A 24,233-nucleotide genomic window follows, 5' to 3' on the forward strand; every position below is an offset into this window, starting at 1 on the left:
GTGATGGTTCAGCTCGGGACACGGAGGCCGAGTCAGACGGGGTGACTGGCATTTTGGCACAAGAGCACAGGATGCATGGAGGGTGGAGGGGGAGGAGCGGAGGCCTGGTTCGAAAGATAAAATAAGCACCTGGAGCCCCCTCATAACAGCAGCTTGACATAATTCGAACACTACAGCGAAAAGTGCTGATGCCAATGATGCTCCAAATGAGGGTAGATCTGATGCCATAATAAATAATTACACGAAAAACATGTAGGTTGCAGTTTTGACAACACAAATCATCTTTTTTTTAAATTAAGTGAAGGACAATTATCACTAGTAGAAATCACGTACAAATATCACTCGGTCTAGTAGATGTAACACAAAAGCATGTTATGTGAAAAAAAATAAAAATGTCTGTGCATCCTCTGGTCCATGAAGGAAGTGTGAAGAGGCACGCTGCTCCGCAGGGCTATAAATAGGCACTGTGTGGTATTGCTGTGGTAAAATAGGTTAAGCTGGCATAGCTGCACTGCTGGCATGACATCACTGATTGCCTGCCAGTGTTACCCAAAAAACCGCTCCGACACTCTTCTCTGAAAGAGAGATGGAGAGTATAATAGGGGCTGAGACAGTGTGAACAGCTATGGGTGAAGCTACACAGCCCTGCGCCCTCTTTATTTCCAGCTTCTCCCCCATCCACCCGTCCGTCCGTCCATCTATCCATCCGTCCTGAAGGAGCGACGCTGCAGCCAACAGTCTCTGGTTTGAGGCTTTGTACCGGAGATGTGTCGCATTTGCATTTTTTTTTTTTTTTTTTTTTGCTCATGTTTTCCTGCATTTCCCTTTATGTGATGAAAACAAACTGCTTGCCAGACTACGTTGAGGAGAAAGATGAGAGTTGGAATTTGTGTTTCTTTCTTCATCATCCAATATTAATTTAGTTTAATGAGCAGGGTATATGGACTTTATCCGAGCTCCAATGTGGAACCGGATCTGAGGTTTAATGTTCAGCGTAAGATCGGATTTAATTAAAAAATGACTGCTCAAAGTAATTAATGGATGACAGGTTCCTATATCTTCTCTGTCTTTTCATTGGGTTCATCACACACCCATCTGTCTGTCTGTCTGTCTGTGGAGAACTGTATTTCTGGTATCCTCTGGGCTAAATGTGGTTTGTAACAAATTTAAGTCGATGCAATTAACACCCTTGTGCCTGCTTGTTAGTCACACGATTAGAGGTAATCATTAGTCTTCTTGGGCTGCAGCGGTGACATGAGATAAATAGATAGAAGAAAAAAAAAACTAAGGATGATGGGGAGATATTTTTGGTATATAGTGGTCAGAGCATGTTGTTTTACACGTGACTTGAAAAAGGGACTTTTAGAGGTTGGATGGTTGTTTATTAATTGAGATGGAGCTTGAGGCTTTAATCTGAAGATTCTAATATGAACACACACCATCCTGGGGTTATGGCGCAGAGGCCAATGCATTCTGTACATGACGGCTGGTGTAGCAATAACCAGACACGAGTACACATAGCTGTTTCTGCTCCTTGTCCTGCAGTGGTTGATTATACAGCATCTAACTGGCCTTGCTTTGTGGCAGTGGTGTCTCATCAGGATAACTATTGAAAGCAGAATAAAAAAAAGTTTTATAGCTTGAGCATAATGTAAAAAGTGCCAGACATTATTTTTTTTTTATTTATCTTATTTTTTTTTTTTTTTTTTTGCATGTTAATGAACATTTAATCAGTGGTTAAACAAAATGCATTTTCTCCAAATGGACGTTGTTTGAAATATACAGGTAGAAAGATCGGAAAATTATTTGCACAGATTCAACATGGATGTTTTTTCTTAGTCATGTGACATGTGTAAAACTGCAGCCATTGTACATTTGATCTAAAATCAGCTACAGAAATTTCTGTAGATGTTACACCACCCCCTAAAAAAATATATGTGCAACTAAAAAGCCCTCTAATAAATACTTTAAGAATAGATGTTTTATTGTAGCAGTTATTTGAGGTTTCAGAGCATCAGGGGCCCTTCAGAGAGCTAACTTTGCTTTTTCTATAAATATTTATGCACAACAATATGAAGGCTAAACCCTTATATACTATATATACTATGTAGCATGGTATGCATTGCATTTTTGGTTGGTTGTCCCACTTTTTGTATGAGAAGTACTATCTTAGTAAATACCACATTTTCAGATGCCACCATCTTAATACACTGTTTTAAACAAATAAGACTCAAAAACAAATAAACTCAAAAAATAAATCTTTAGTCATTTAAACTGCAAGGTGGGTCGAAGGATACCCTTTAGTTATTGGTTTGATTTTATTAGAAGTTTAAATTTCCAAGTCTTAAATTGGAATATCTACTCTAAATGTGAGTAGACGTCTGAATTCAGACTGGAAAATCTGGAAAGTTCTCAAGGGCTTCCTTGCATGTTAACCTTTGTAAAACTTCAACTTGCTCCTTTCGCCAGTTCCCATCTTTATTTGATACCTGTAGAAAAACACTTTATTTTCCTTGTACTGTATTGTGTAACATTTTCTAGAAATCTGGCACCCAATTCTCATTGAAATTCTCAATTTTAAAACACAATTTGACTGCATGATTTCCTACTAACTTAGTAATATACAATATTTTTGCCAGTCATCTCCATCTGTACCAGTTGTCTTTGTTAAATAGGACAGATTATGACCCCACTCAAGAACCTGCAAACCAATAATAACCAAGTAAGTTATTTCCTGAATATAGATATTATTTTTAAAGCCATATATCCACATTACCTTACAAAACAGTGCAAGTAGAATATAGAAAATGGATTTAAATGGTTAGCTGTCAAAGCAGGTACAAAATGCCTGCCAAGCGGTTGTGAGTTGTATCACAAAAAGTTTCCGTTCATTGTAATGATTGTTGAAATTATTTCCACTGCTCCTCTCAGTTAAACGGTTACGGATGAAGCAAAGATCAGTGTGCTTAACTCACAATTGATTGCTTCATATAAGCCTTACAAATAACTAGAAATAAACAAAAGAAACAAAAACCACCAGTAGTACTTGTAGCAGAGTTTGAGAACCATGGTAGTAAAAAAAGAAGAAAGGACAGAAAGCATAGATAAACAAATCAAGGTGTCTTAATAAATTTATGCTCCTGAGACAAACCTCTTTTTTCACTGACCTATCCCTTTTTGATGATGGCTATATTATAAACACAGATAAGGAGGAAAGACACCCTACACATAGATGAAGAGAAAAAGACATATGTCTTCCCTGCTTATTCCTCTTTTAACCGGTCTGTCCAAGCCCCTTCTGGGCCTTTGAAGCGCCGTCTTTTAAGGTAACTTTCAATTTGTAAAATCAAAGGGGCTTAGAACCTGATCCTTCTCTTAGTCTGCAGTCATTTTGCAGCTGCCAGTCATCTATGATTGTAGCCTGGCTAAGATCTATTGATCTGTCTCAAAGGCTGCACTGCCTTGCACCTTTCGTAGGAGGAAAGGAATCATTTGGCGCATGGGGTCTAATATGCAAATTAGAAACATTGCAGAAAGATGTTGCATCAGTTTTCTTGTGTTGTACAGTGGACAGCATAAGGCGAACGGTGACAGCCGAGCCGAAGCCTTTTTATTATTATTTCCTTCTTGTAATCCTGTTTGTTTTCGAGAAGTGGTTGTTCCAGTTCATAAAGGGGAGGTATGTAGTTTTCTGACTTTGAATCAGGCAAGGGCTTAGAGAAACTTTTATTGATTTCTGTAAAATCCCTCGGCTGGGGCAGCCTTGGAGGGAGGGAGGAACAACAGCTTGGAGAGACAGCACTTGGCAGGTAAACTCTTGTTGACCTCCCCGAAGTAACACAGCGGGAGGCATTAAGTGTGAATCTACACATTATTTACAGCCCCAAGAAACTCCATCCATTAACAGTGTCAATTAGCCTGCTCGTCCAGGCTGCAGTTTGCTGGATGTCTTTATAGATCGGGCAATCACTTTAATAGTGTAAAGCTACGGTAGGGTGGAAGGCTGCCACATCATAAGTGCGATCACGGCACATATTAAAGAAGGTTTTACTGACTTGGGGATGGGAGGTTTGCGGCGAGACATCATGTTACCATGTTACCAGCATCGGCTGCTGAACGGTACTATTTTATTTATTTTTTTGCATCAGGAAGGGTCCAGTTAAACTGCTTCTGAGAGTATGCACGAGGTAATAAGTATCAGCTTTATGAGAGAATTTTTTTTTTTTACAGCTGGGTTATATGTGAAGTACCACTTGTGCCCTGACAGAACTATTTAACCTCGATGACTTCTTTAACCCCTGTACGGACCGGACCCTGAACATGTACAGCGGATTTGCTGCATTTATGTATCATTTAGCTATTCATGCTAAAAAAAACAAATTTTTTTTTTCACAGGACAGTCTGTAAATCCGCTCGTACAGACACAGTCGCTCCTTTGGGATGCGCTTCTTATGGATCTGTTTGACTGATTCTCGTAGGGTAGTGGAGTCTATGAGAGCGAGCAGCAACAAATCAATGGATGAGGTCCTCCGCTCAGGGGTCAGAGAGAATACCACGGAGGGTGAGGGGACTATTTCTTACCCTGATGATGTACGTTGCCGCTCCTTGGTTCTTTGCAGGATTCATAGTCCCTCCACCCGGCTTACTGCTCAAGGTGATGGGATAATGGGAGGGGGTCCCGTAAGGAGACGAGAAATGAAGAATGTTTTGAAGCTCGATGCGGCAGATAAAGGGATGGGTTGACTGATGAAGGGGGCGATGGAAGACTGGGTATGAATTCGTGATCAACAGATGTTTGTGGAAGATAGTTTCTGGCTTCCGTTCGGATGAGCATATATTTTATTTAAGGTCTACTATCTTTGCCAGACTACAGACGTGTTTTATTATACCGTCATTACAAGCCCATTTGGCGAGGGCAGAGGAAATAATGTTCTTGGAGGAATAAGTTCTTGCCAGGGTGTTCTTTATGAAACTTATTTGTCTTTAATCACTCTGAAAAGTGGTTTATTGTCAGATCCGGCATATTTTTGTGATCAGATAGCCCACCTCGTAAACCAGCTGTGCCCGGGGCCCGGCGACGACTCAGAGTCATCATCACATCATCTAACAGCTCGTGATGTGTGTTTCATCTTGCCTTCCTACCTACGTTTCCCTGGAGTCCCATGTGGCCACAATTGTTGTAAGCAAATGATCTACCAAAAAGGATCTACCTTTGCTAAATGTGCAAATGAGGTGAGAGGTAACAGGCGAGATCAGAGCCAGGACTGGCTCTGTCTCTGCTACATCCCCACTTTCTGGCCCAGGAAATGCCACGGTGAGAGCAACATTTCTTTTTTTTTTTTTTTTTTTTAACACCAGGATAGCTTGGCTCCTCTGCGGCAGGGAGCTACAGAACATAGGCTGAATGAAGATATCAAAGGTGAAGCGAAAAGAGAGAGGCTGTTTAAACAAACTCCATCTACTGAGACCCGCATTCATATTTGACTGTTCTGCAGTACATAATAAATGGACAAAATTTATATGGGTTATTGCATTTTCTACAGCCTTCATTCAGTCAGCACTGCGGTGATCACTCATGTTTATCAACTACCGAGATAGTTTCCCTCTCCACACTAATATATCAAAACAAAATATTCACCATAAACAGAAAAATGCGACATAAAAGTTTAGACCTGCTTATGGATACAGGAGAATGATTACTACAGACGGGATGATTCATATTCAGATATTAACCGGCTGCAGAGCACTCTTTTTAATTGTAGGATCTGGTCATGATGAATGAAATGTACGACCCAGTGTAATACATGAACTTCCCCTGCTAAGCCCACTATTCCTGCTACTTCCATACGGCTGTTTCTGAAAATGGTAAAGGGAATATTTCAGGCCAGGGATGTATTTTTCATCCACAGCAGTTGCCTAACATACGTCTCCTACTACTCATATAATAAAAGTTTCTGTTTTAAAGCTGAGAAAAAAAACGAAAAGAAAAAAAAAACAAGCTTCCAAAAACAGCTAAGAAGAAATAACATATATAGATTGAAGAAAATGTTGAGCTGCTGTAACATTGCTTCTTACGTTACCTTACATGCTGGCATGTTGAATAAAATGTGTGTGAATCTAAATGGGAGAAAATGACCAGTGTTTTGTGGAACGGTGAGTCCTGTCATGTCTTTCAAGTACTGTATATGTCCCTTTAATCCTCCACCGTTTCAACGTGTGCATGAAATGCGACTGAGGATGTAAAATGCACAACTTGCTCCTGCGTCAGGATGGGTTACTTCAGTTTTGCTGTTATGTCACCGTGTCTTTTTGTTTTACTCCACGTTTAAGGCTCACCTGACTATCTCCGGCTTAGGTTTCAGCATTCCGTGCATAATCTCTGAGCATCATATTCAGCTAACATTAGAAAGCGGAAACACTGTGCCCACTTCATCCCTGTTGTTTTGGAGATTTCAGTCCCATTCGCAAATGACAAAGTTTCAGATATTGTGCCAAGGAGTGATAATCTGGGGGAGTGGGGTGGCAGATGTAGTAGCGTGGGGAAACGCAGCCAGTTGACTGCTCGTTCTACAGTTCTCACTTTTCAGCCCTAAACTTTTGTGTCTAAAACGTAAGCGAGTATTTATTTTTGGTCATTAATAAATGTGAACACATATGCAAGTTAACGTAACAGTACATGTTTTAAAAAGATACTACTTTAAAACATGAATATACACATAACCAGTAAATAACAGTTAATATAAGTGTAATTTTGCACTTTCCACCTCAGCAACCCAAATATAACAGCTTAAACTTGCTCTGCGATTGGATATTAGAACATCTGAGGATTAAATCCTGTACCACTGACATTTTCAAGCACAAACTGTGAGTGGGCGTAACCAAAATCAGGGCATGCACCGGAGTGGGCGCTTGCTGCGTGCAGATGGGCGGGTTTGGTAACCGAAGCCTGTGAGGAATTTCTTTAAACCTCTCAAGCCCCAGCCTTGAACCAGCCACCTGTACTAGGGTACTTTTGGGAAATTACAAACTATTTAAATTATCATTATGATTTTTGAACAGCTTCACACTTTGGTAGATTTCAGACATGACTATATTTAAATGGAGTTTGTAATTGTTGATCTAAACATAGTTAGCTTTAAACAGGTTATTTTGAGCACAAAACTTGGGGCTAAAAAGTTTACATTGTACTTTTACCATCTTCTGTCCAGGTTGTCATCCTTTTTAACCAAAAGCAGAGAACGGTATGTGATCTACTTGATGCGACTCTTAATAAGGCAAGGCAACATGGTTATGTAACTCTAATAAATAAGAGCTAATAGCATGAGCTTACTTGGGAGTTATTTTTGTTTCAGCAGGGGTCCTAATTTGTTATATAATTCACATTAACTGGCTGAAACAGAGGATAGAAATGAGGATGAATTCAATGATTAGAGACAATTTTATAAAAGTATAAAAGTGAAATCTCTGGACCATTTATCTCAACACTACTACTACTACTACTACTACTACTACTACTACTACTAATAATAATAATAATAATAATAATAATTAATAATAATAATAATAATTAATAATAATAATAATAATACTTTACTAAGAATAACAGATTTGCCATGGTTTAAATTGATGGTAATCTGCAAAGTGAGAGGCAAATGCAAGTGTTCTGATTCATACAAGGTAAAATATGAAAACAAAAAACAAGAAACAAGAGACTGTACAATAAGGGCAAATTCACAACATAAGGGAAACAATGATGTTACTGATATTACAATTTGCATACTATTAGTAGGAGAATTGAATTATGTACAAGTAGAAATAGACAGTGACAAAATGACAATGCACATGTAGGAAATGGATTTGGGGATTTTTTTTTCTTTGCCATTTTTACCTCTCTGTCTTCAGATGTCTTAGCAAAATCCTAATACAACTGGTGACAATTGGCTTTTGGGGTAACAAAGTGTAAAAAGTTGCAGTATAAATGCCACAATAGAAAAGATATGTGTGAAGGAAGAGGACTCCCTCCATCTATCGGGCAACACTCTCTTAATTACATGCCAATTAAGTAGAGTTAAGATGGTGAGATCTAGACGAGTTCCTTGTACCAAATCTTGCAGTTGCAATAGGTGATAAGAGGCAAGCGAGGAGAGCGGAGAGGAGGTAAGGATTGCAAAGAGTTTCTTCTCTTCAGAGCTGAAATCAGTGTGTGAGATAAAGCTATGTTAGGTTTCTGTCAGACGATGCAGAGGATCATCTCCTCACAGTGGGAAGGCTTCCCTCAGTGCTGTGTCAGCAGGCTTTGATTACAGTGGCTTTTTGTTGTGTTTCAAACAATTTCATCATGCCCACCCCACCACCCCCTCCCACACACGCTTTCCCCATTTAGTATGCAATGCAGCACTGGCAATTTGTACGTGTTTGGATTCCAATTATGGAGTTGTTAAAGCCTTTTTGCCTGTGGCCTGCAAATTCTTATTAAGCCATACATTAAAGAGCACAGAATCACATTTAAATGGAGTTCATGTTTCTCTTTTGTTTCCCAGTGTTGTGGTTGTTATTAATTTATTCACAGAGCCCTATGCATTACACATTAACAAATAAATCGTCTTTCTGATTGTAATGCAAAATACTCGTTTCGTATTCAGAGATAGGGGCACCATTTGTCAACAACAACAAGCCCAGAGAGACCGAAAAAAACGAAAGAAGAAAACCAAGAGCCCAGATAGAGCCATTCTATTTTATCCGTGCCGATTAAAGAAACAAACAAACCCAAAACTGCAGCTATCGTCGTCTTTGTATTTTCAATTTTTTTTTTTTTTTTTTTTACAAGCTGATGCCGAAGAGTGACAGTTCTTCCAGCAGCGCTGTGGTTAATTGAGTGATTTACTTGGTGATGGCAATTGAAAATCATTAGGTTAGGGCTGCTGGGACACAGGAGATCCTGGATGATGACATCAGGGTCACAGCCGGTGGCCTCAAAGGTGCTGACCCTTGCAAAACGCCATTTACTGCCTATCTCTCGTGCCCAGCAGGGCGCCGGCACTTATAAAATAAACAACCTCATATTTAACACGTCATATGCATGCACATAACTCACGGACAAAAAAAAAGCTCCAAGACAGCGATGCATTCCTGTCGATGCAAGACTAAAAATGCAGCCACACTTTCTTAAGGCACAGAAAATATGTTTCATGGATGAATAAAAAGCATCTTGAACGAGGCAAGAAAAAGGGACTGGGATATTGTCCGTGTAAAGACACTTAATACATCACCACCCACTGAATACATTTGGTTGATGAAATGAGATCCAGAATGCAAGGGCTGCTAATAAACCGTCTTAGGAGTGGCAGAAATATGATGCATGCTGACCCATATGAACCTCATTAATAGAACACAAGCAAATCTATTTATCCAGATAGTCAGGGCGAAAATGATTGCCTCAGTACTCAGTCTGCGTTCTCCCCCATTTCTTTTCCTCTGTGGCTCTTTTCTCTTCCTTGCTTCTCTGTTTTCGTTGTATTAAGCGTGTACCGATGTGATATAATTACATGCAGGGTCTGCTCTGGTTTAGGTTGCCTCTGTGATTCTTTACATTGCGACTTAACAATTCTTCCATTGACGAGAGGCATCTGAGTAAATTTGACCCGATTTAATGGTATAAAGTTACACGTAATATAGATCTTCATATCCCTAATAGACAACTGCATATTGCATACCAGTGGTAATATGCAATATGTAAATTCCTTTCAATGAAGCTCCAGCATCACTTGTTTTTGCATCCGATTGAGTAGTATACATGGCATTGCAACTCAAAGCTATATATTTGAGTTGCAATATATATATATATATATATATATATATATATATATATATATATATATATATATATATGTATGTGTATATATATATATGTATGTGTATATATATATATATATATATATATATATATATATATGTATATGTATATATATATGTATATATATAGCATATTGCTAAAGTAAAAATCATATTGATCGATATCGATAATTATCGACAAATTCAAAACATATATTTTAAGTTCTGTCCTGGCTATTTTATGCTGTTGCTTAGCGACCCATTTTTAGATACAGAACACAAAAACGCTGAATTCAAACTCAACCCTTTATTCAACCAACTTTTTACTAAAATCGCAAATGTTTAAAAAAGAAAAAAAGAATGAGTGCTCTCTGAACTCTTTGAAGGGGGTTGAGCTTGGTTCCTGGGTCTGCGTTCGTGATTGGTCGGCGGAATGTAATGACTAGTATTAACCTTCTTGGTTACAATGCAAAAGGAAGCAAAACTTCCTTTTTTTCTGTCATCAATATACGTCTGTTGATCGATATATATTGTTATTGAATTATTGTCCAGCCCTAACTCTCTATCTATCTATCTATCTATCTATCTATCTATCTATCTATCTATCTATCTATCTATCTATCTATCTATCTATCTATCTATCTATCTATCTATCTATCTATCTATCTATCTCTATATCTATATCTATATATATATCTATATATATATATATATATATATATATATATATATATATATATATATATATATATATATATATATAAATACAGAAGCTCAGCCTGACCTACTTTCTTGTTATTAATTCAGCTTATAATTATAGGGCATTGATATTTCACTTCCAGAAAGCCAGGCAACTGTAATGTCAGTCACACACATTCAGTATGCTAGTTGAGGGTCTGTCATAAGTCAGACTTAGTTGATGAGACAGGAATCATTGTTTTATACACAGCAACACAGGTTGCAAGATAAGAAACTTAATCTTTAACATTCTAAGCATTTTTAGAGAATATTTATAGCTACATTTTATTTTCATCAAAATCTGTGGAAAGGTTTCATTCATAATTAGAACCGCATAATGATTATGTAAAGCCAGCTGGGGCTTTATAGAGTTTATTGTGTTCTTTGTGCAACCTGTCTAATGTTTCCTGTGTAATCGACTCTACCACAACCCCAAATTGTGAAAATACTCCCACTGTGTTTAACAGATTTACAAAGTGTTCCCCTACCCCTCCAAACCTAGCTTTGGGTAAAGAATTCGATTTTAACTGCAGTTAATTTTAGCTTGGCATGTTTTTTTTGTTTTGGGTATTATTTTGGTAACTTGCTCATAATAAGGAGGAGAAGCTGAAACAACTTTTCATTTTCCCCCTTTTTTACTCTTCGATATCAAATATTTTACTTGACCTGCGGTCAAACTTGCCCGTACCGCTGTACATTCATGCGTGTGAACATTTGTGTGTGCATGTAAACACAGCAGCACAGTTGATATGTTGCAGTTGGACATTCACCTCCAAGTTTTACCTGTCTTCTAACCTGCCTTCTCCTCAGTCAGCAATACACCCCCCCCCCATCTCTCTCCTCCCGCCTCTCAGAGCTTGTCTCCTTCGTCTTTTCTTTTTCTATTTCTGTCCCTCTGAATATTTTTCCACTCTCTTGTTTCTTTTACCTCCTCCGCTGTCAGAGCCTTTTAGGATGTGGAAGACAATGGCACGGCTTGCAAGGAGGCTTGGGCAGGACATGGCAGAGGGGAAAAGGAGGCTGGACTCACCTGACAATTAGTTTAAAAAAATCTCTGCTCATGTCTTTTTCTCTTTTTTTTCCCTTTAATTTCCCCGTGAAATTACTAAAAACTGTCTGCGTTTGTTGTACAATTGCCAGTTTTTGTTTATTCCAAAAATGTTGGCAGGGTGTTTTGAGCATTTCCTCGACATGTGGTTATGTTACCTGACTTTCCGTTAGCATCTTATTTTTTAAGTTTAAGTTTTTAAATTAAAGATTGTATAACTAGCAGTCATAATACCGTCGTCTATTTATGTACTTCAAACCTTTGTCTTAAGTTGATCCATGCTTCATGTTCGGTTCATTTGTTTCAGGTTGTGCATTCCTCACCTACTGCGCCCGCGAGTCAGCCATCAAGGCCCAAAACGCCCTCCATGAACAGAAAACACTGCCAGGGGTACGTATTTGTCTCTTTTCCCTCCTCTACTCGCTCCTCCTTTCTCCCCTCCATGGTGGTCAGCTGTGCCATCTGCATCCGGCTGCACACCAGCCAGTATTATCCTTCTGTAGTCACCAGAGATGAAAAACACTTTGGAAAGCTTTTCAATCAATAGCCTAGCCTTTTGAAGGCCGGTTTTCAACTATTCCATGTGTCTCCTCTCAAGGGGATATTCTCAAGCATTGATCAGAACCTTCTCTGCCTCATACCTTTTAACCAAAAGCAGAGAACGGTATAGAAATAGGAAGCTGTGTATTTCAGAGCGTCGAGTTCAATATATTCCTGTGAAGCAGCATTAATCCTACTTTTGCATTTTGTTTGCTGTTTGGGCACTTTGTTGCGCCTGTATGCATCTGTTGGCTCAGTGTTTGAGACTGACAGAAATGAGACTTTTGGGACATACCAAGGTGCATCAATAAACCCTAAGAGCTGTAAGCAAACACCCTGACACTCTCCACCAAAAGGCCTGTTTTAGAATAGTAATGCAAATACAACTACACACTTAGGGCCCCCTTTTTTTCACCGGCTCCCTTTAAAAACAAGTTGTTTCATTTATCTTACATATTAACCAAGCATGAGGCCAGAGGGCATTTTGTGCTGTTTTTTTTAGCTGCATTCAAATAGCAGGAAAGGAGAAAAATGATGAAAAACTTTTTCTGCAGAGTAAAAGAGGGCTATGTTCAAGGCAGCGTACAGTTTCTGAATCAGCATACAAAAGAGAGATTTCCTTTTTTAGATTTAACTAGACATACCATTTAGTAAATTTCCTTATCCCTGTGAAGGGCGTTTTACATTTGTGATTTCTGTAAGATCAGAGTAATTTACTGTACATCATAATAGTGATGCCTGTTCCATTTTGTGATTTTTCATTTCTATAAATGCATTCAGTTCTTACTGGTGATCACCCAAAGTGGTGGAAAAATGAGAAGAGACTTAATGTCAGAGCGTGTTTGACTGAACATGACAAACTGAACAGAAACTGCTGTTTTTGGTCTATAAACATATCAACCAACATCATGCACACATCCTTGTTTTAAATACAACGTGAGGACCTTGCCTTGACTTCCACTCATTTTCAATCCTTTCTATGGCCTAACACTGACCCTAGCTCTAACCTTAACCTTTACCGGTTTATACCTAACCCCACCCTAAACCTAATTGGCACCATAGTGCTAAACCTTACCACTAGCCCAGAACAAAAGGGAGGACCAAAAATAGAAAAAAAAAAAATTTGACGTTGATCAAATACGTTGACACAGTCTGACTTTCAAATTTGTTCATTTCGCTAATATTAAATTGAACAGTTTGGCCAAAAATAAAATTATAATTTCAATTAATTATTCTGAGCTAAATCACTATGTTAAATGAGGAATTTGTTTTTGACAGTATACGCCAAAGAAGCTTGTGTCTCAAGCTGCCTAAATTCACTAAATCTCATAAGTGTTCTGGTAATCTTCTTTTAAATCCTTGATTAAATAGATAAAATATCACTTAGAACTAGCAAATATGGCTGTATATTACTTAAAAACAAGAAGACAAGGTCCAAATTCCAAGCTTGAGTCTTCAAATTGTCACTCTACACACCAACAAGAGCATTTACACCAATATGAAACCCACAGGTCGATGTAAAAACCTTGCGCTGGGTGTTACATGTGACGACAAAAATTCGGACAAATATCCAAAGATGATTTATAGGTGTTGACTGAAGAGAAAGTTGCCAGGTCCAACTCGGGAGGAAAAAGTTTTCTACAGTCCTATCGGCCTCTCCCTCACCCCCCCTCTCGGTCCTGTCCAAACTACATCCTCCAGCTTCCTCCCACTCTCTCTGCACCACAGTCGCTGCTTTTCCTGAGACAGAACGTGTCATAGAAATGTAACAGCCAGACGCTGACGAATGTCAGGCTGAGGTTGCTGTGCTGTTCCCTTCCTTTTACTCACACATACAAACACCAACGATCTGCAGAAACAGGGACGGTGTGTGCTTGACGCTCCGGCTACACATAGACGCAACACTTGCTGCGCACAGCTTTTGTTGCATGCCGGTGTCCCAACGAATCCTATAGGTCTATTTTACATGCCAACGGAGCAGCACAAGCTACCAGCTTAAAGAATATATAGATTAGTAAGCTAACGTTGAAAGGAAACAAACGCGTTGCATGATGTAGGGTTTGCAGCTCCCTCTGTCCTCCCCTCTTGAGCTTCCCTGCTCCCTAAATCTGTTGCGACCTGACCCTCGTTACTCCACTGTTTGATGCTAAGTAGTTACGCCACTTGTTTGTTTGCAAATCCTGCTTGATATGCACTTTGCCAGGGGCTTGGATTTAATTAATGGAAACCAGGAAATCTTCAGAGATCTTCTTTTAAATTTATTAATGCCTGCATTTTGTCATTTACCGAACCCCCCCCCCCAGCCCCCCAACACATTTTTTGCTCCTTTGTAGGAGGCTTTGAACAATGTTTTTACATTTCCATACTCTATCTAACACAACTGTCTGAATCTACTTCATGCAAACCAACAAAATCCTATTGTAACTGCCATGAACAAACATCCCCACGCGCACAGATAGCTGATAAACATGGACGGTAACATGGTCACGCTTCCATTGTACAAGACAGTCTTTTGTATTGTATAAATGATCTGCTCGGCCCTTTTTGCATGGACAGGGGAACAATAATCCACAGCTAGTGTTTTTCTTGCCTCACCTTTAGCTCAAAACAACAGCGGTCTTTTAGAATAGCATATAGAACATGATATTTAGATGAGAAAATACATTTTTAAAACAACACAAATTTACTTGGAGTCCTCTGTAAAAATCAGGGAGACTATTAAATTGTGAGATTTGCTGTGAGCTTTACGGCATATTGTGAATCATAAGCATTTTAGAAAGTGTTCATATGCTCCAGTTTCCTTCTTTTATATTTATACTGATTTCTAAATATTTATGTGGGTTTATTAATATTGGTGACAACTTTTTTTAACTTCAGAACAACAAAATCTGCAATGTGAGGCAGTGATTTAGCCAGTTCATCATCAATTATTGATAAATCGCTACATAACACATAAAGAAAAACAGGCAATTATAAGTTTTAAAAGAAAACCTTTGGAAAAGTGCTTAAGATGTGTCACCGTGTTATCAAGGAGAAAATGAGTGCAATTTAATGTGCTAGACCAACACAAATGAATGTATAAGTGTGCAGTGGATAAAAAAATAACAGATACTTTACAATATGAAAAAGAAACAACACTAAAAAATTAAAAAAAGGGGATTGTGCATTTGTATTCATCATAGGTACTTGCTTCCTTTACAAATTATTCACTACTTTCAGTTGGGATGTAACATGAAATCCTAATACAATTCAGTAAATCATTTGATATTTGTCGTAGGAGAAAATGTAGAAAAGTTCAAAGGGTATCAAAACATATGCAAGGCAATGTGAGCAGATTTTATCCTGTCCATCGTAACACTTGAAAAATTATTTTCACATAAAGGTTTTGTTAAAGTTCATGTCAAATTGTAGCTTCCTGTAAAGAGTCCACTGCTGCAACACTGAACAATGAACCCAGGGGCCTCGCTTAAAAATATTCTGTTTGTCTTTCTAGAAATACATTTCCTTGCAGCTTATTATTTCTCAGGCTGCCATTCAACATTTCAGTAAGTGTTTGTGTCTTGTCAGCTTGGACTAAAAATGTTTTGACCCAGACAGCTCTGTATTTTCTGGCAGAAGGGTAGCAACGTCTACCTTTGTCTGGGAGGCACAACTTCAATTTTAGAGCAAAACTATTGTTTTCACAAATTTTGCCTTGGACAACATAGCACCTTTCTCTCTTGAGCTTTGGAATAACACTGTTACAACAATCTAACAACAATCTAAATTGTTGACATGAAAAAGCAAAAATCTTAGCTCTTAGAAAATACAACTTTGTGTTGGATCCAATTAGACCACTAAAAACACATCACTCAAATGACTGAGGTGCTGAACTTTTGCTACTGTCAGATTGCCACAGTTTGCCACCGTCTGATTACTTCAAGGTTTTTGAAAAGATACATGGTCAACAACCAGGAAGCGACCATTTTTTTCAACTACATACATTTAGGCAACAACTTTTCAAACAGTATTAACTTTTGTATATTGTTTATTCTTAAACTGCTGCGACCCTTTACTATCATGATAGATATGCCAGGATATTCAACAACATATGGGTCTAACAGTAAGGAACACAAGTGCTATTTTTCGATTGCCAAGTCTTGTCATTTCATCTTAGGACATTGGTTTTTGTATGTGTATAGTGCATGTGCATTTAGATGAAGGTTGTAATATTCAGTGTTCTACTGCAATAAGATGCAGTAGAACACTGAATGCAGAAATTGATCAACCTTCATCATTGCAGACAGAACACCTGCATAATGTTGCATGAGATTTTTATATGGTTATTGAGTTATTTTTTCAAAAATTGAGTAGCACTCGCATAAACTCAGTTGCAGTGGTGTGTAATGTAACAGCTGCTGTAAATTTTGTGACATGCACCTGCAAAACCTTTAATGGTTTGGCTTAACTGGGAATCAAATTGTGTATGATACAGTATTAGATGCTTCGGGAAGAAATGCACATTTACCAAGGGCAACACATCTTGTGTGATATTAAAATGTGAGGCAAATAGACTAGTGTGAAGATAGAATTAAACTGTAAAAGATGTGTCATGTTTTACTCTGGAGACTGAATGCATAGTAGGCCTGGGCAGTTGTCTCCTATGATATATGATAACCTTGAGTTAAAGCAGCATGTTTTTGTTATGTCCAACAATAACATCTGAAACAAAATTATACAGCATGTAATTTAATGTATTTCATTTAAAACCGGGAAAAAAAGCAATTCTCCTGCAATTTAAAAGTAGAATGTTATTTGTAAGTTTTAACAATTGACGTCTGATATTTTTAATTTATTGTATAATTTTTACGTTGGCTGTAAATGGATGTCATTATTAATATTGTTGCCTTGCAGCAAGAAGGTCCTGGGTTTAAATCCTGGCTTGGGGGTTGTGTGTGTGTGCGTGTGTGTGTGTGCTGCCTTGTGAATGACTGGTCACCTGTCCATAGTTTAACCTGCCTCTTGCACACAGACCATTGGATTAAGGCAGCAATGAAGGGGTTGATAATTATAACCCATAGACCCCAGCAAAAGTATTGAATAAATGCCTGAATGAACACCAGCTGCATTTAAATTTAGCATGCAGTTAGCTGCCTAACCAACATGGCACACATAGTTGGAATTCCATGGTTTTGAAGCACCCGACCGGTTCATGTTTTCCGCAACATGAAATATTTTCAAACAGTGGAAATTGCCTTTTGTTGTGGTGGAGCCATTTGTCGGCTAGCTGACTGGAAATGCACAGCAATGAACGGGAGAAGGGCAGCATTGCTTCAAGCTTCATAAATCCAAGAGAAACACCTGCCACTTTATTTAGCATCTCATTAAAAGGGCTTTGAAGCTGTAGAAAACTTTTTGGGATTTGTAGTAGCTTTTTGAAACTTTGGTGTGACTTTATAATGGGTACTGGCACATGCTCACTGCAAAGCAATCAAAACAAAATTCAGCCTATGTACTTGTATTTATTTCATAGGTCTGCAGACTTTCTTGCGTTGTTAGGAAGTGGAAAACCTAAAAAAAAAACATTTAGATATGGGGACTTTAATCAAAGTAGTTGTTCTTTTGTTAGTTTAGGGGAATATCAGAATAGAATCAGAGATAAATTGAGCTGATGTGGCTTTGCAGTAGTTGGGTTTTGCTAATCTGTTTCTTTTTGGACTCCAAGCAAACCTACATGACTGGAACCCCAAGGCATGTCGCATAAAAAGGTTAATAAATGCTTTTTATTCGATGGTAAATTATTGAAAATTTGCCCTAAAATGCACGCACAATACTCAGTAAATCAGTCAGCGGATTCTCCGTAAAGAAGACCTCCTATTTATTACCAGATTTATTAACACTTTGTGACAGGCACAAAGTGGTCATAAATCAGGGTCATAATGTTCAAGATGCAGAGTTAGATGAAAACCAATGAATCTTGTCAAACATTATGTTCGTCTCTGTGCATTCTGCCGCTAACGTGGAGGCATTTATTGCCCCTTCACATACAAACAGCTCGCAGCTGCCTGGCACTATTAGAAGGAAGCGCCGGTGTTCTTGGACATCATAATCCACGTCCCCCTTGTTGCACATTAGCAGCTGAAAGGAACAGTATGGCCTAATGGAAGTGTACTGAACTGTAATATAGATTCCTGCAGTGAAGTGTGATGGGAACCTTGGGGACACATGTGCCTGACATAAGTTTGGCCTCAGAATAGGAAATGCTCTGACAGTGTACCAGGTGTGTGCTGCTTGGCTCTATTAGTCGCGTGTTTCCGTGGGTGAGTGTGTGGTGAAAGCAGCCGGGTCTGTATAGACATAGATAGTAATGTTTAAAGGTGAGACAAACAACATGTGTACGTGGCAGCTTGTCGCGATCACAAGCCGCCCACAAAACTAAGCTCTGAATATATTATCTGTATGATTCTTTGTTCTATTTTGAGGTGGAGCTGGGGCATTTTTCCTCTGTTCGTAATCATAAAAGTGACTAGGATGCCGTTTTAAAGCTAAAAGCTGAAATATAAGGCTTCGTCTCAAACCGCAGGAAATTTCGAGATCGCTTCGTGCCATCTGAGGCCTCGCGGTGACTCTTCCTACAGCAGCTGTTGTTGCTCGCGAGTGTCACAGCTCTCTACACAAGTCCACAGGAGATTTACTCCACCCAGCTTAGCATCATGACAAAATCCTGCTTCCTTCACACCATCCACCCCCCCTCCCTCCTCCCAAACTCTGTCCTCTCACCGCCGCTCCTCAAATCCAGCACATCCAAGACATAATCTCAGACACTGCAGCGAGTCTCTTTGCTCTAGCACAGGGAGAAAAAAAAATAAAAAATAAAAAAAACCTACCTCCCTTTCTCTCTCCCCACCCCCCCCTTGCCATGCTTGCATTGTGTACAACAGTGATTGTCTCACGGAGGCATTGGTGGAAATGTGTCTGCCGCGCGCATTCCCTCCTTGTATTAGTAGTTGTCGACCTGAGGGGAGTGTAAGTGGCTGGCAGTGATTCACGAGGCAGGTTTATGGAAATAGCACCCACATTAAAAAAAAAAACCCAATGGGAGTAGAGGGAAGATTATGCTTCAGCACTCACATGTGGGCTCCTGCAATGTCAACACTTGAAGTAGCATTCCCACTTGATTGCGTCTGTCTCCCTTTGTCCCACTGTTGCACGGTGCTTTCTGGCGGCTGCTGGCTGCACCGCTAGTCTTCTGTGGACGTTTGCGTTTACCTCTACGTCTATTTATGAGCGACGCATGTCTACAGAGCTAGTGAGTCACAAAACTGTTTATTGACATGTCGCAAGCTGCCCATGTTGGATGCAAACGTCATATTGTGTTCCCTCATACTTCCCCCCTTTTTTTTTTTTTTTTTATTGTCCACAGCCAAGCTTCCTCGTGTGCCGGCCAGGCTGCTGCAAAGGCTGAATAATTCAATGTTACACTCCGTGAAGGTTGGCAGGGTATGAATGTAGTGTACTGTAGGATTGTGAGTGTGTGCGTGCGTGTGTTTATACAGTATGCATCTTCGTCGAGTGGGCAAGAGTGGGGGCCGGCGTGGAGCAGACCGGTCTGCGTGAAGCCAATTGGTGTTGGCAGGTTTGGAGGCCTTGCAGTCAGGGAGCGGGGACTCGTTAGAATTTAGCCGTTGGGTAACAGGGACCCGTGTGTCTTTGTCTATGCATGTGTGTTCGTAGAGAGGACGTCGTAGCAGAAAATAACCTATAGAAGGCGCATTCAGTTTCTCCTCTTCTTCATATGTTTGTCCTCTTGCGGAATTGTATGAAAGCCTGGTGTTTCAAGCTCACAAAGATGGAGAAGGAGGCAAAAGTATCTTGGACAGACTGTAATTACCACATCAGGAAGGAACGTAGTGCTCATGGAGCCATTTCTAGCATTTCTGTGGCGTACCGATTGTTAACACCAGCAGTTTACATGAACTGTTTGAAAGATATGTAACCTTTGATTTTCTCCCTGTCTGACAGTGAGATGTTCCTGTTTTATGGAAGTTAGAATTACCAAAATAATTTCTACTTGCTAAATGCCAGAACAACGAGAAACAGATCCCACCCCTCACCTCAAAAACTAAATTAAAAAAATCAGATGTTTACATACATCTCATTAGTATTTCATTGCATTGTCTTGAGACTTGGATCAAATATAATTATTTCAATAAATTAACTTAAGGTATATGGAAACTGCAGCCAAGGATGAATCAGACACGCAGAGGTCCACAGTTTCATTCTTCATGTCTCGCCTGATTAATGAATTTATTTTTTTCATGATGTCAGCAAAGGAAGCGACGAAACAAAGATGTCACAACTATCTGATTTGTTTTGATATTACAGGAAAACATTTCTGTCTTTTAACTATTTGTAAAAACTCACACAACATTACCACACAATGTTTGAGATTCACATTAAAATACATTCAGGGATGTTCCTCCAGCTTCCTCATTTATTGTCTGAAGTTTGCAAAGCCCAGACAGCATTGTTTTTTTTAAAGACATAGCTATATTAGTGGAACTTCAAAAAGTCATAAAATATTCTGTGAAAACCTTTTCAGTAATCTGGCATTTAGCAAATAGACCTAAGCTTTGTCCATCAGACCTGAAATAGGAAAGGTTTGCTATGACTTACTATCAGACAGGAAGCCTATGTGTTTTTTTATACCATCTTCGTATCTCCACACTACTTTTCCCGATCTTAGTCGCTTTATTTATTTTTCTCGAACATGTGTTTGTGCACACTCCATATTGTTTTGATTTGTTGCACAAAGTAAAGAGCTTTTATTCTAGAGGGCTCCCACGGGAAGAGCTTCCACGCCTCATGAAAACATACACCTATTAGTGCACATGCGTGCTCATAAGCACACGTGCTGCTTAAAACAGGTGTGCTTGAAACACACCGGAGCACATCCAGTGGCTGTCGCACAGTTGCTTGTTTTCCACCTTCGCCCGTACAATTTTAGTTTGATCCTGAAATTTAATTTGGTGCGGTATAGTTTTTTTTTTCAGGATTTTATCTGATAAACCCACACAAAGTAGTGGATAACTGCGAGGTTGAAGAACTTTCTCTGCAATTACCTTTGCAAGCCTTTTTGACGTCTGTCTCTTCCAGCTTCTCAGACTTTGAGACAGAAAGCTACGCTGGTCTGGACTTTGACTTGATTATTTTAACAAATAAATGTGCTTTGATCGGAACCATTTCATTGTAGCTCTGGCTGATGTCTTGAGTGGCCTTTCTGTTTAAGTGTGAACCATAAAGCCAACATCAAGCCTCAAGTGTTTTGCACCCTCTAACAGCTTTTCTTCCAGTATTTCCCTGTATTTAGCTCCATCGACTTCGACCAGGTGAAGGAAAGCATCCAAACAGAGCTAGGTGAGATAATCAGAGCTAAGCAGATCATTTTATAACCTAACTCTGTTTTAAATCTCTCCACAACTTTGTCCCTGACCCCTCTGGTGTTCCCCTTAGTGTTTATGGTGCATTTTGTTTGCTAATGTCTATAACAAAGCCAAGAGGCCTTCATAGAAGTTTAATAGTTTCAAAGAAATTAAATTGCTTAGCGGTGCACACTGTTTACTGATTAGGAGACTTCTGAAGGCAATTGGATCCTATTTAGGGGTACAGGAATAAAACAGGACAACATGTAAATGCATCCCACACTGTCGAGATTCCATTTATACTCCTTCTCTGTACATTGTTTTCCTTCCATTTGACAATTATACACCACTTTGTGTTGGTCTATCAAAGACATGTCAAGCTCAAGGCCTGCAGGCCACATCCCACCCACGATACGATTGTGTGCTCTGTGTTCCCTCTGCATATTTTATACAATGCTTCTGAGTGGGGATTTGCTGACTTTGAAGTCAAATAATAATCTGGAACTGTTTCATAATCTGTTTGATTCTGACATGGAGGGACCACCTGCACAAATTCAGATGGCGGTGATAGGACTGTAGTGTAACAGCATGGTCGAGGCAAAGTTTGACTCCTGCGCAGTTTTTCTCCCTTATTTAACAGACAATTTACCTGAGTCCCCTTAAAGGTGTTCCGATGCTCTGCATGCTTGGTGGTAACTTTGTGAGCGACCACTCTCTGTGATGAAAGGCTGCACAGAAGCCATTTCCATTGCTTATAATAATAAGGGAAACAAACTTCTGCAGTGTCCTTTGTAAATCCACTGCTGCCACTTCCAATATCATCTGATTAGGTGCACAAAGGTAAGTTGGCTAAATTCTACACTCATGGACACTCATGAGAACACTGCGGTCATTGTTTGTGGCTTTCAGACTGTTTTCTGCTGGAGAACAAACACTGGTACATTTTAGATTTTCCTGATGGATGAATTTTAATTGTTAAGTGGGTATAACGTCAGTGAAATAATCTTGTTTTCTCTGCATCAGAGTATGTTTGTTCCTCCTCTGTATATTGGAGGTCTTGAGGGTTATATCATATATCATCTGAGCAATATCTCAAGAAACTTAGACTAAACGTATCTTTGTGCCCTACGTTTTATTACTGGTTGTAGATGTTGTGTTCACCGTTATCACCTGCTGGCAGCAGTTGGTCTTCCTTCCCTTTCTGTTTGTAGACAGGCACACATGCTGCCATTTATGTCTAAATGTATGCTGGGACTAATTTCCCCTTTTCTGACTGCTTTCATGAATAGGCCCCACACCCAGTGCGGCGTTCGCCTTCAGGCTTTTCATCATATGTTTGTTCCCAGGGTCAGAACAGAACTGGGTAAGAGAGTTTAAATGCGCTCGCCCCTCAGACTCGAATGATTTTCAGCAAAAGACCAAACTCAAAGGGCTAATGACTCTTGGTGAACTAAAAGCACTCCTGAAAGACTGAGTAGCAGAGAGCTTTATTAAATACAATTGCTTTTGAGTGAGTCATGCGTATATGAGCTGATTTTATTATCTTTTTGCTTTTAAAATTATATGAATGTTTGTCACTGTATGAATCCAACTGTTATACCTGTAAATGGTGCCAAATCCGTCTTGGAAATCTCCATGAGGCTTCGTTTGGATAACATAGGTTCATATACTGGTGCAAACCTCATATATATATATATATATATATATATATATATATATATATATATATATATATATATATATATATATATATATATATATATACATGTATATTATTTTGGTGGTAGTTGCAAACTGTAATAGGTAGACATTTGATACATATTAAGTTTTTTTTGCAGAATAATAGTTGAATATTAATTTTAACTGTTTAATTATTTAAGGGTTTAGCCCCATTGTCATAATGTGTGGCAAGAATCTCCCTACAAACTTTCCAAAGCTCATGACCCTGCCTGCAGAAGCAGATGACTGTATTCTGACCCCCATCTGTGACATTAGTGCTGATGACATTATAATGTTGTTACACTACCCAACCCCCACCCCCACACCTCTCCCTTCTGCCGCTTATAGTATCCATCTCCCTCTTCAGGGGAGATGCAACATAAAATATGAAAATAATCCACAGCGCACTCTGCCCATTAGGCCACTTCACAGTGAGAAGTGGGCTATTTTTTCCAGAGGTGCAGGTTTGCAAAAAAAGCTGAATTATTAATGTTTTTGATATTTTTAGCCAGTTTAACCTATTTCTGGTTGTGGCTGGAGACTGCTTGCCCGCCAGTCTGAGATGCAATCATGTGACACAACTGTGATCTGGGTTATAGAGCTGCATTTGGTGTGTAACAGAGGCAAAAAAAAAAAAAAACTGTGCATGTGTGTTTGGTTTTCGACGGTGAATGTCACTGCTCTTATGACGGATTGACAAGTGGCAGTTTGCTTTGCTTTGATCCTGTGTAGCTCAGCTGATCTACTGTCAAATTTAGCTGATGTATTACGTGTAGCGGTGGGGCTAAACCAGATGAATCTGGATTTATCCCGGCCTGCCAGGTATGGCCCCCGGAAAGCTGCGCCAAAAGACGAGGCCCAGATAGTGAACGATAATCCGTCCGTGTACGTACAAGCTCGTACAGGTGCGCCACTGACTGCAGACCCGACCGAATCAAGCGAAATTCAGCACAAGG

The 24,233-nt window shown here is 39.3% G+C and overlaps 1 protein-coding gene across 11 annotated transcripts in view; it reads left to right on the forward strand.

Annotated features, from left to right (window-relative positions):
• Positions 1–24,233, forward strand: part of celf5a (cugbp, Elav-like family member 5a) — a 299,092-nt gene that overhangs the window by 11,560 nt on the left and 263,299 nt on the right. For all 11 annotated transcript variants that reach the window (XM_021307772.2, XM_012880940.3, XM_021307765.2 and 8 more), the window contains exon 2: positions 11,925–12,007. In XM_021307772.2, coding sequence (XP_021163447.2) covers positions 11,925–12,007 — 83 coding nt within the window. The remainder of the gene's footprint in view (positions 1–11,924; positions 12,008–24,233) is intronic.

Source organism: Fundulus heteroclitus, unplaced genomic scaffold (genome assembly GCF_011125445.2).
Source record: "Fundulus heteroclitus isolate FHET01 unplaced genomic scaffold, MU-UCD_Fhet_4.1 scaffold_183, whole genome shotgun sequence".
Taxonomy (NCBI): Eukaryota; Metazoa; Chordata; class Actinopteri; order Cyprinodontiformes; family Fundulidae; genus Fundulus; species Fundulus heteroclitus.